The following is a 13329-nucleotide window of genomic DNA, read 5'->3' as shown; positions in this document are numbered from 1 at the left end:
CATCCTTTTCAAGATCCACTCTGTTCAAGATTTAATTTAAAATTTCAGGTTTTCCTTGCCTACTCCAGATGCAATTTTGTTTTTTTTACAAGGAAAATCTTAATTTATGTCCCATTCTCTTATCCTTCTTCTTTGATCCTTTGACTATCTTTTCGGGGGAAAGGGGCGTTAATTTATTCATTTTATAAATGTGTGGGGACTCGCAGTCCATTTGCAATGTCAGTTGGAGTGTTCGCCATATTGAATCTATTAGTCCGAAAAGAACCTGGGTACGACGTTATGTTATTTACCACTGATACGAGCTGGAAGTCACGTGACTTGGTCAGTTAGGAGAAAATTAGAAAGTGTGTTTTTTTCCCTTTTTTTAAAGAACTGTTTTGTTCAAATCATGTCTTCGTAGACACCAAGATGAATTTAAATTGTTATGGCGATTAAATGCATTACGGCAAGTCTTCACCCTTTTAAATGAAGCGATTGTGAATACAATAAAGAAAAGTTTTTAGGATAAATTATTTAAACTAAGAGTGAATTTTGACGTTGTTATTGCTGCATTACATTCCTTTTGTTAAAAAACTCATGTCACTTGAATAACTGCAAAATTACTCATTTTTTAATGCATGTCTGCATGCTTCATAAGGGCAGGAAAGAGCCAGTGAAATATGAACGTCAATCACATTATTGCGAAATAAGTAAAGTAACGCGACTGCTTCTCAAGGTAAGTCAGGCTTCCCAGACAATGGGACAGCTCGACAGGTGAAGATGCATTAGAAAAAAAGATCAAATAAGGCTACTGTTTAGTTTTTAATCACGTACATTTGGGGAATGCATTAAAAGTTGAATTATTAAAATTTCAAAAGACGACATTTATATATTTTCAGCCAACCGTAAATTTATGATGCCATTATTTTTTTTGCCAGTAGTAATTTATGATTTCCCTCTAACAGAGCTAACCTAAGCTAACGTCAGACAGTGCTAATTAGTGTACGGTAGAATTACGCTTACATGCATAATATTAACATCAGGATCTCAGGTATCCAGAAATGATTGCCATTCGAATCTAAAATTAGCTCCTATGTGGTCTTGCGAGAGACTGTAGCCATAAAGAAGCAAGAACGGCGAACCTGACACATGGATTTCCTCGCTCAGATTAACCACCTTTTTAGGTAAGGGAACGATCTCTATATCGTAGGCCCTTTGTAGTCGATTACATCTTATTAATTTGTAAACAAGCCAGCAAGCGAAAGAAGCTGGCCAACATTCGGCACTCCGCGTAACAGTTGAGTGATGATTCAGCGATTCCCAGTCCTTGTTTTCCACACCTTAAGTTCCCACTAACTAACAGCCCCGGAAACGGAGATAAGAAACAAGTGCATCAAAAAGCATTCGTTTTGCTACTATAGCTCATAGCAGATATAGCACAATTTTAAATGAAGATCCCTTCATTGCTTTCGAGATAACATATCTTCTTTAACTTGAAGATAACAGCGAAGCAACGATACTTAACCTCGAACCCTTCAAACAGTTTTGTTCGACGAACTGACGACAGGCACATTTAGGAACTTCAGTTACTCGTATTTGATTTCTATCCTAAAATCATGCTATCTCTTTTAATTCTTGGCGAAGAATAAATTATCACCTGGTGGCTTACAGTTTAAACTCATAAAATTTTCATTTTTCCCCTTCAAGTCAAAGACCATTAAATTCTGTAGCCATTGTAAAATAACTCTCATGAGATCATCTGTTTAAAGCGTTGAACAAACGGTGTAAAATGGTCATAAAATGATGTTTGGTCGTAACTGCTGCCAGTTCTACGTCGACGAAGACCTTTGAATATACTCGCTAACTTCCCCGTCAGTTCGTTTCTCTACTTTCCTCTGTTTTCTGTATAAAATTCAAACTTTTAGCGGCTGTATATTGCCCAGGAGATAAACATAAAAGAGTACTGATTTCCAAGTAGAGTCATAATGGATTCCAAAGCGGAAATTGCCACTTGTCGATTTTAGTAAATATTTATGTCATATGCAAAAAAAATTATATCGTTTCTTGTGGGAAGACACACTGTAGTTATCGGCATGTGGTTCTTGCACTACGGCGCGATGCTTTTCGTGAAAAGTTCACTCGTTTCGCGTTTCGGGTTTCACGCTTCTCGTTTTAGTCTTAACGTGCCGTACCGTCACGACAAAGGGTTTTCCAACGGACGCTTTTAATTTGTTTTGCTTGAAAACGATCATCATTCGTGACCAATGTTTCACAAATATCTTTGCCTGTGACTGTTACGTTCGGAAATTACATTCAAAACGTTTTATTCAAGGTTTGCTTTTCGTTTTGTCATTTTTCAAAGCAAAAATTAGACCAGCCGTCAAATGTAAACCACTACGGCTATAAAATATTCAACTTTAATACATGAGGCGGTCGCAAGCAGAGAAAAAACTTCCGTGGCCTAGAATAATTATTTAATTGCTGTTTGTAGCAGCTGATTGTTTCGCGCTCGCCTTGTTTCCTAGGAGACGATGACTAAATTATTACTTTGTTCGCTTTTATGATTGGTTCTCTTGATAGTAGCGATCTTTGAATTTATATACTGTTGGATCCCGCTAATTCTAACTAGGTTATTTTCAATTCCCCGTTATTTCGAACTCAAAACCATTTGCCTTGGATTAGCCCTTCAGTCATTTACTATCGATTATTTCGCCCGATCGAACTATTTTTCTTTTCCCCTGAGAGTTCGAAATAGCGGGGTTACGTTCAATCGTAAATTAAAAAAAACAACAACAATAATAATAACTATAAAAAAGATAAAATAAATAAATCAGCCAGCTGCTTTCCAGGTTCAGTGTAGTCGCAATTTTCTGTGCCAAAGAGTGGCGTATGTCAGGATTATTAATTATTAAACGTAGTGTAGGGATTTTAAACTACCTAGTAAACGAGAGTGGGGTCTTTACGGGAAAGTCTAAAACCGAGACCATACCGTATTGATTGAGCGATATCGAGATCTGGTGCGATAAGCCCGAGGTTTGCTTTTTTCATAAAGACCGAACGTTCGAGGTTAATAAGTTGTTTATTATATGGAATTTTTCTTGGTTTTTGCAGACCCGTAAAGCCAATCAGAGCGCACGTTATATCGGCTACAAACCCAAGCCATTTAAAAAGGAATTTTATTACTATAATTTGCGTGCTACTTAAATTAGCTCGCTTTGTAAAATGTCTGCTTTCTTATCATTTGCCTTGCCAGAACCAAAACCGTTATCTGTCTAGCCAGGTATAGTCATTCGCTTGCTTTATACAGCTCCGTCTACACTTGTAAGATGTGCTTTTTTTCCTTATCATATGCCTGCATATAACAGCAAAATCCATTAGCAGTTTTGTTTAGCAGCATGTTTCATTTTTCATTAAATTGTCGAAGTAGCCAGACGTTCTGGTGGCTAGCTTGTGCGTTGTACGTAAGAGGTCCTGGTATGGTCTCCTTTCCAGGATTTTTTTGTGTATTCATACTTTCTACTTTGTAACGGCTTTCTCTCTGCAACAGACAGCTCATTCTGCCACGAAGAGTAGCCTTTGCATTTAATTGCATCTACATAATTGGCTCTCGGCTGTATTATATGGCTTATAAGCCTGACTCCTCGAGCAGGCAAGATGAATTAATTCTTAAATTGTGCTTGGCGTGACCTTTGCAAGCTCATTTGAAATCTCTCTTGAGTTTTTCACAAGAACTTAATTGTTTTTGCACACCAAATCTTCCAGCAGTATGAACAGAAACGAAGATGCTACTATTTTGATGTGGCGTCATTTGCTTATTCAGTTTAATTTATCTGTCTCTTACGCAGGCGCGGTGAGATTTCTGAACAAATCTACAATTTCATTAATGGCGAATTCGTTCCACCCGAGGACGGAAGATTCGCTGACACATTGAATCCGAGCACGGGTGAAGCATTATGTAAATACCCGCTGTCCGGTGTGATGGATTTAGAAAAAGCTGTGGAGGCAGCAAGCTCTGCATTTAAACACTGGTCAAAAGTGTCTAAGGTAACTAACGGAAGAAAACCTAGAAGACTATGGTGGATAAGACAGTAATCACGATGGCGTTAATTAGAAAATGAGGATAATACAACACCAGCTCATTTTTGGCAAACGATTGCTGCCTTGGATTTGAAAATAAAAAGCTGGGTTTGGAATGGGTGAAAAATGAGTGGCCCATGCAGGAAGTAGAATTGGGCTAATATCCATGTGCTCGCCTCTCCAAAAACGCCTGACTGACGGACAGGCTAGTAGCTAGGAAGCCTCCAGTCAGAACAACATGCATTTAGGAGTAAGGTCCCGCGATAAATAAATACATAAACATATGTCCGGATTGATGAAAACAGAACTAAATAAATCGCGTCCTCCTAAGCGTTTTTTTTTTTTTTCCTCAAAGTAGACGATATGAATTAAAATTAAAAAGAATGTCAGTCTTTTAGTTCTTCCACTCTCTTTTCTTCCTTTTCTTGCTCCTCTCTCTCAAGTCCATATGGCTGTTTTGGTGCAAAGTATTGACACGGTTTTCATAAATCCAGTCATACATAAATATACGATATTCATTCTTTACTCTTTTCACTACCTCTGATCGTAAATTGTTTTCAACTTAATAATCTTTTCATGCAAAACGACAGATGGAGAGAGCGGAAGTTTTAAATCATGTGGCTGAACTGCTGACAAAGAGATCGGAAGGATTCGTTCGCGCCGAGATCATGGACCAAGGACGAGCAATTCATGGCGTTAGCAAAGAAGACAATGAGATTGCAAGAGAAGTGCATAATATAAAACATTTTACTGCACAGGCCATTGCTACAAAGGAATCAGCAACGCGAACGAAAGGCAAGAAGTTTATTCTTAATAAAAAATAAACTATCGTAGAGACCGAAAACGCAGGCAGGCTACTCTTGCAGAGCTTCCGTTGAAAATTCGAGTTAATTTGGGAGATTTGGTTTACTACCTGCTAGTAGTCAGGTGCTATTTATAAGGAGTGGTGAATGCGAGACCTTCCGCGAAGCATATATCAGGTGTTCTTTGGTTTTGAGAGCCCGAGACGTTTGGACGTTTATTTAAACAAACAAACAAACAAACAAATCAGGAATTAGAACTTTTCTTAGCCTGGCAAAAAATCGAAATTGCGAGACACACCACCCTGCAGGGAGAATCTTTTCTTACGGTACTTATGCTTTGTAAAAAGAGATAACAGAGGCTCTTCTCGCAGGGTAGAGACGCAAATTATCGGTAAAAAGGCGAGACTGCGAGACCCACGCTTTTTGACGGACCATTCGCCACGCCTTTTATTAACTGAAAGTCATGAAGGAATGCAAACACGTTCAAATGTAAACAGTTTCACTGTAGTCATGGAACCTTTGAAATTTATCCGTTCATCACATTCCAGATTCTGTCAGCTATACATCTCGTTACCCACTTGGTGTAGTTGGAATAATTACTTCATGGGCTTCACCTCTTCACTCCATTTTGTGGCACGCGATCCCAGCGCTGGCCAGCGGTAACTGCGTAGTCATTAAACCGTCATGCTTGGCTCCCATTGAGGTCCATTTAATGGCCAAAACGTTCGGCGATGCAGGTAATACTAAGAATTCTACTCAAATACTAATACGTGATGATTGACAATTAAATAACATTTAATCTTCATCCCAAGTCTCTCCTGTCTCCTCCTTGACAAGGAATGAAACGAAAGACCGTAACTCGTAGGATCGAAGTCGATTAATAACGGTTTGAAGCCAAAAACGGCATGGAGGTCTTACAGCGTATGTGCATCAATTGGCGCGAAAAAATAAAAACAACAACAACTGACTATATAGGCAACATTTAAAACGAAAAAATGGACAAGTTTCCTTTGAGCGAATTGGAATAGAAATCAATAAAGCCCCATTTGTTCCAATGAGAAGGGCATTACTGTATTGACTAGCCGTCTATATGTCTTAGGATTATGCACATCTATGACAAACGTAGGCAAAGAGGTGATGGAAGTATGGGTTATTGACCAAGCGTAAGGCCAGGACGGCTGGATATTGGCCAAGTTCTTTTCTTGCGTGTTTATGGACCGAGACGGAGTCGAGGCCCATAAACGCGCAAAAAAAGAACAAGGCCAATATCCAGCCATCTTGACCGAACAAGTTTGGTCAATAAAGTATTTATTATATGGCTTTCGGGGAAATTTTTCTTGCGGGACACGGCAGGTAGTCCAATCACAGCGCCAATCACAGCGCAGGATTTGATTCATCTCTCCCGCTCACGGAGCTAGCTATATAATAATCTCAGTTATCAGCTAACTTGTAGTGACTTCTCATATACCAGATCACAGTTTCAGTTACAGCCGTGTCATTTCTACGATTATCATGATGAACTGTCAGCTGGACTCCTTCCAGACCCTCCCGTACGTTCGCCAATCGATTATGGCACTGAAATAAAGCAACCTTTTTTATTTTTCAAATCATTTTTATTCCAGGGATTCCAAAAGGTGTGGTAAATGTGGTGTACGGTAAAGGCGATGTTATTGGTAAAGCTATGGCTGAGCATCCAACCGTGAAAGCCATGGCATTGGTAGGATGATATTGACTATAACATGTATTTTAGTTGTTTTAGATCTAATTACAGTACAGAAAATACCTGTACATGGTTGTTCTTTATATACTGCCTATACCGTCTGTATTGGACAATAACTCGCGTTTTGGCATTTCGTCTAATTAGATGCGACGATAAAAGTTGCCTTTTTTCTGTTGTGGTTTGACCTGCTCTAGTCAGAATTCCACGTCAGTTTGAGCTTTGAGTCTCGATTTCCTCTCGGAATAACTGATTTCTAACTGATTTCTAACAACAACAGTTGAAATAACGCTTCAAAAATGATTCTCTGCATATATCATGTTAGCATATTCTATGAACACATACATGAAAAGATAAAAATAAAAATTGTGGAGCAGGTCTTCAATTTCACCTAAGGTACAAACTCACTCAAACCTAAGGAACGATTTCCACGCCAACGAAACGGAAACTGTTTTTTATAAGGTATTCTACGTAAACGCTCATTATTATATCTCTCAGTTGGTACGCGCTGTGATTAGTCAATTTAGCGGGTCGCATTCTACTGTACGGCCTGCTAAAATTTAAAGCTGTTTTTGTCGCCAAAATGTTTCGTGATTTAGCTTTTTTAGCAAGTAAAAGTTTAAAACTTTCTTTTACTTCTGAACTTGTGCGTTAAAACCCACTAACGACTTAAGAGTCACTTAACAACAATTTCAAATTGACTCGTTTTGCTTTCGAGGTACGACAGAAATTTGAAGCCGTTCCGCGTAAATAGAAATCGTTCCCGAACCTGTCAGACACACAGTAAACATATAATAAAAATCTTTCTAACCTCGTTTTCTCGGTCTGCACTGTAAGTTCCCCTTGCATTAATGGCCCGCGCGATTCGCGCTTGGGCCATAAATCGATGGGGAAAAAACTTACAGCACGGCCCTCGAACTCGAACGTAAGAGGTATGTATGTACAATCAACTTCTGTCGCTCAAACCTATAGCTAAGGAACGATTTCCACCCTAACAAACCTAAAACTGTTGTTGTAAGGTACCCTACATAAACGTTCAGTGGACACTTAACTTCTGTCAGTTCAATTGAGCCCGGCTATGAGAAAATTTTCCTTTCTGACAGCTTTGAGTAGAATGGCTCTTGATATCTTTACCGAATAATGATGGGGCCATTTACTATGTTTTTTTAGGCAGGGAGTGAAAAGACTGTATGCGCCATAATGAGAGCAAGTCAGCTACTTTATACAAAGAAGTTCACATTTAGCTTAGCAAATTGTCACCCGATGATTGTCTTCGATGATGCTAATCTAGACGAAGTTCTCCCTGTCGCCATCAAAGGAAGGTGCACTAATAAATACATACATGACGTTAGTGGTGATTGAATGGCTTAAGGAAAGAAATAGCCGAGATCCCGACAGAGGAAACTTGTTTCAAACGGTTGTCAGGCATTGCACCTACAAGGAAAGAATTTCTAAAAAAACATCCTGTTATAAAACGCACGAAATGAGATAGTAAGAATTAAGCTTTTTCTGCCAAAGCAAGTGGTTTCGTTAACAGCTTGAACAGTATATCTTTTGTAAAATGTCCCTCCGAATATCAGAAAGACTTCCTAATCGAAGTTTTTTCCTCGGAAGGGGGAAAAATTGTGTAATTAATTGAATTTATAGAAGGATGTACGACTAGTGTTTCTCTTTTTACCTTTGTATTCCAACAGTTTTCTTCATAGCGAGGGCCAAAACGTTCATTCCATCAATCGTATTTTCGTCCAAGTGTCCATACTTCAATCATTTAAAGAAAAATTCATCAGACTGGTACAGAGATTAAAAATTGGGAGTCCGCACGAGACCAACACACAGGTAAGCAAAGCACATGTCCAGTTTAATTAGGCCTTCACAATGTATTGTCCTTTTCGGCTAAGCTGTCCACTTCATCAAGTTTTGCCAGACCATCCGATCAACTTGACTTCTCAGTGCCACAAGAATGGTGTTTTGAAGAGCAAAGCAGTTTGGTTACCTTGTGCTGGTCATAATCTTAGTAACATTGATGAAGGGTGGAAAAAATGGTGGAAAATATCCCTTCAATTTAATTCCATTGAGGGAATACAGCTTTCGGCTTATCAGCTCTGACACTACAATATTCAAGATGGCGGTCAACAAAACACACGTACCAAAACAAGGCGCGCATAATTACCAAGAGCGCGAAAATAAAGTGCATATATCTTAAACGGCCTTTAAAAGACCTTGGTCAGCCTACGCCATTTTCGATGCCATCGAAGTTATTGATATTGCATGGTGAGGCAAAATCCTATTGCTTTACTGTAAGTTGTGTTCTTTAAATTATGTTTGCACAGTGATTTTATTCGTTTCGACATGCTTCGAATAAAATATAGTAGCTTAACTCTCGTATGTAAACAAAAACAAAGGTGTGGCTGAGTAGGGCCCTTTAAGGGAGCCGTGAGACTCGTGGGGACTGACTCAGTAATAACAAGGGTGGATTTCATTTCATTTGAAGTCATTTGGCTTTAATGCATTAACAAAATTAAGCTATCGAAGGTCGATCTCTGAGTAGAAGTTCCAGCTGCCTAAATACGGCGAAAAAGCCCCAGATCTAGGTAAACTTTATGGCTTTGGCTCTTTTATAACCTTAGGTTGGTCCTTTGATAAGCAAGGAGCACCGCCAAAAAATGGTAGGATTTATCCAAGGCGCAGTAAATGATGGGGCGGAAATTTTGTGCGGCGGAAAAATTCCGAAACTTGACAGCAAGTTGGACAAAGGTTACTTCCTGGAGCCTACGGTACTTGGAGGTCAGCATTATTGAATGTAATATTAGTCCTTTCTCCTGAATAGAGGAAGCGATTTCAGGTATTAGAACCAACAGTTTAAGAACAAGCCCTATTTTGTTACCGGGTTTCTACTGTAGTAAACATATTTCTAGCCTCTGTACATCCTACCACCACCTACTCAATGCCAAAAGAAACACCACAATATCCTACTACATACGTTTAAAAAATCTACTAGATGAGGTGCATCAATTTCGTCTTTCCTTCCTTGATTGTTTAGGTTTTCAGTGCTCTACTGTCAACACCATTAACACATTGGAAGTTCAAGGACCAGTGGTAAATATCAGATTTAATTTTATTGGTTAATGGAGTTATAAGATGAAGTCAAGCTACTGTATCCAAGAACAGTTATTAATTTTCATTCGCAATAATGGACAATACTGAGTAGGTTATTCAACGATAACTTTCCTAAATTTGGAAATAATTGACGCACCAACGTACCGCCCCACCGCCCTCTACGTTTAAACCAACTGAACTTTATTTAATCAACCTTTTTATCAGCAAATATTCTTGAGTAGAACGTATCTATTTATCTCTCCCCTCCCTAGGTACGAATAATACCATTTCGTACTGCAAACGAGGCTATAGAAGGAGCCAATGGAACAATGTACGGATTGTCTGCCTCGATCTGGTGTAAAGATGTTAGTTTGGCTCATAGCATTGCGGACCAGGTGAATGCGGGGTGAGGCAATTCAAATTTAACTTAAATTACGTAACTTATTTTAAAGTCAAATTTGAACAATATTTTGAGCATTCGAATGGATGTTTAGAGCTTACGAAAATGATTATGTGGTTGTGACTGTCACAGTGGTTTTGAATTTTCATATGCTCGCTTAGCAAGAGCGTTGTGGGGGAGGGGGTGGATTTGGGGGGTTTAAAGGGGTTGGAGTTATAAACTGGGATAGAGTGAGAACCCATCTCAGTATATTTCATTCATTTTATCAGTAGGTAATTAGATAATTAGATAATTAATTAGCTACTCGACCCCTCAAGCATGTAGTGCTTAAACGATAATCATGTTTTAAATAAAGGATTTTACTTTACTTTACTTTACTTTACTTTACGTGAACTGGAATAACACTTAATTATTTCAGTCGCGATAAACTCATCCTGCAGTAACCATCGGTAAGGGATTGATTATTTTTGTGCCCTTTCTGTACAATACTTAGTTTAATTTTATAGAATGATTCATTCTGGGAGAATGAAGCCCTGCAGGTAGGAAATGAAATAACTCGCAGTTATAATCTTTGACTTGCAAACTGGACTCATAGTACCAAACAAATCCTATCCCATGGTATAAGACAGTGTTAAAAATTAAAGAAGTCCGATACGGAGATGCTATTTTCATAACTGATCAAAGGTTTATTCCTAATAGTATAAGCGTTGCAGTAACCAATCCCCATGTTTCCTATATAAGAACGTCTGTCCAAAGAACTCAGCAGGCTGCTTCAGTATGCTACAGTAAACTGTTTCATAGAGAAGTGAGTTCTTTCCCCTTTTCTTGTTAGCTCCGTGTGGATAAACAGTTGGCTACCAAACGAACCCAGCATGCCTCGCGAGGGCTGGAAGAACAGTGGACTCGGGCGAACAGGCGGAGTTTACTCAATGGACTTCTACACTGAAATCAAATCAATAAGCATTAAATTCTGACTCGTTCTGTATGGTACTTTTCTCGATCTGTAGTCACAATTCTTCAGTGAATTTCGTGTATAAACCGTTACTTCTGGAAGCAGAAATCTTGGAATCGGAGACATGACGTACACTACAGGTCGATGTTTTTCGTAACGAAAGCCTTCAGTTGTTGTTAACTTCCGTTTCAATAAACATTAATTTATTAAATATCAGCTAGTTTTACTTTTTGTCAAGATTACGTAAGCTGGGGAAACTGTCATACCCATTTTATTCAATACTCACGTAAAATTAAGCGAACACTTAACTATTGAATAATGATTAAATTATTTGTATTAAACGAAGGTTGTATCTTTTTTGTTTGTTTTCTCTCCTGAAAGAAAAAAAAAAACCGGAGAGACACAAGGAGGAAGACTCCCTTTTTTGCCACTATAAATTTAATGATTTTTGAGTAAGTAAAGTTTAAAATCATAAATGAGCTTGGACACTTTTGCAGCCTCCTTCAAGCAGGCTTAATATGGCTAATATGTTTGTTTTAATCTTGATGTTACTTTATTTGGTTGTGGTGTTATACACAACAGAAACGTTATCATTTTAGTCTCTTTAGTGCACAGAAAGTTGTAACAGCCCTTTTCACGGTTAGTTTATCTCATTTGCATTACAATATAATTCAACGTGGATGTGAGGCAATCTCGGGCAGAAACTACAAAATTGCCTGGAATTGCCTCACATACATGTTGGATTATTTTGTAATGCAGATAAGAAACGTTCACCGTGAAAAGTGCTATTGTGCCTAACAAGCGCTCAGAAAACTGTAAATTCCAGGAAGCTGATGCTTCCTAGTTTACCTGCAAGGAATTGTATGATTTTTCCCAGTCAATACTTCTGTTAGTTAAGTAAAAAAAAAAAACTGATATATAATCAAAACACCGTTTAGAAAATGTACTTTTCCAAGGATCAAATCTGCTTTGAGACAGGTCTTCAGTCTTGAAAAGCTTGTCTCCGCGATGCTTCCGCAGAAATATTTCTAGTTAAGTCAAGTGTTATCGATTCTGAATACAAATGCACTCTACTAGCAGGATGTTGATGTCAAAAGTCACATTTTTTAATTCCTTGGTCGTCAACGTTGTTGTCCAAACACAAATTAAAAACAAATTTTGGTATCCGCAATGGCGTCTTATAATCCACTGCAATTTTCAGAAAATATGAGAGAACTTGTATTGTGATAATTTGAAATGAGCTAAATAATGCATGAACCATGTTCATAAGTGAAAATATGACAGCTGAAAGTGGTCAAAATTGATTGGCAAACGGATGCGATTGCCAAAAATTGAAGGTGGGATTTTTTATCATTAATATTTGCTAAGTACATTTGTTTTGGCTTATAGCTACAGTTTTCAGAGATTTTTTACTATTTGTTTTCTAGGGAGTACTTCAAATTTCGTTTGGAACATTTCTTATGTTTTCCAATTAAATGTTTGTGTGTGGCCTTTTTGTAATGCAAATGCTAAACATTATGAACATGTTGTTGGAATAATTAAAAGTTCATGATGTTAATTATTTTATGATGTTTATTTGAGCCTCCAGATGTATGTATTTTTTCATAAGTTGCAATCTGAAAATTCTCTTCGACTATTGGTTAAAGGTTCATAACGTTTATTAGAGTACTTCCCAACTCCTTTGGGTTAATTTATTGGGTGGGCGTTTTGTTTGCCAAGCTCAGAGCTTAAAGAAAACACTGAACATCGGACCTAACCTGGCACAATGGAGGGTCAGGTATCGATTAGAACAGCTTGGCAAGTGAAACGTATGTGTCAAATAAAACTGCCTTTCACACCATAGGTGTGCATTGACGGCGCTCCTGGGAAAAACAAAGTAATCAATGTGTACAGAAAAAGCCACTCTGTTAAGCCAATATTTCTGCTCGTAGCAGCATCCATATTTTGTGTCCATTATTTAGCAGGTGTTTCTACACCTAACGAGAAATAATGGTCAGAAAAAATATATATATATATAGTTACTGTTAGCACGCGATGAGTTTTACTTTCCGCCAGCAAATTTCAGTTTCAGATGTGGAAAAAGCAGCTTTGTGACAAATAGCCGTTGTGCATGTACTTGTGTCAAAACGTCAAGGGCAACAATCCAACTTCATTTATTGGAAAGATAACTTGTCGCAAGGTTTATTAATTTTATTTTAGAAATTGGCGGCGAAATATATTGCTGTTCATTAAATATCTCGCTATTGGAAAGAGCTGTATGTCTGAAGGTTAAACGGCATGTTCGTTTTGCACAAGAAACAAATTA

At 38.1% G+C, this 13329-nt stretch overlaps 1 protein-coding gene across 2 annotated transcripts in view; it reads left to right on the top strand.

Annotated features, from left to right (window-relative positions):
* Positions 1-958: 958 nt before the first annotated feature.
* LOC145496716 (2-aminomuconic semialdehyde dehydrogenase-like) overlaps positions 959-13329 on the top strand; it is a 20673-nt gene continuing 8302 nt past the window's right edge. Inside the window, exons 1-11 of one of the 2 annotated variants that reach the window (XM_081476452.1) lie at positions 959-1163; positions 3825-4023; positions 4647-4851; positions 5408-5596; positions 6482-6576; positions 7747-7898; positions 8271-8412; positions 9204-9360; positions 9617-9672; positions 9945-10078; positions 10905-11293. In XM_081476452.1, coding sequence (XP_081332578.1) covers positions 1129-1163; positions 3825-4023; positions 4647-4851; positions 5408-5596; positions 6482-6576; positions 7747-7898; positions 8271-8412; positions 9204-9360; positions 9617-9672; positions 9945-10078; positions 10905-11046 — 1506 coding nt within the window. In that variant the 5' untranslated portion in view covers positions 959-1128 and the 3' untranslated portion in view covers positions 11047-11293. Of the gene's footprint in view, positions 1164-3824; positions 4024-4646; positions 4852-5407; positions 5597-6481; positions 6577-7746; positions 7899-8270; positions 8413-9203; positions 9361-9616; positions 9673-9944; positions 10079-10904; positions 11294-13329 lie in introns of those variants that run through there. The other variant, XM_081476453.1, reaches the window with a different exon arrangement.

Source organism: Orbicella franksi, chromosome 9, assembly GCF_964199315.1.
Source record: "Orbicella franksi chromosome 9, jaOrbFran1.1, whole genome shotgun sequence".
NCBI classification, from domain to species: domain Eukaryota; kingdom Metazoa; phylum Cnidaria; class Anthozoa; order Scleractinia; family Merulinidae; genus Orbicella; species Orbicella franksi.
This window is presented reverse-complemented; position numbering and strand designations above follow the sequence as displayed.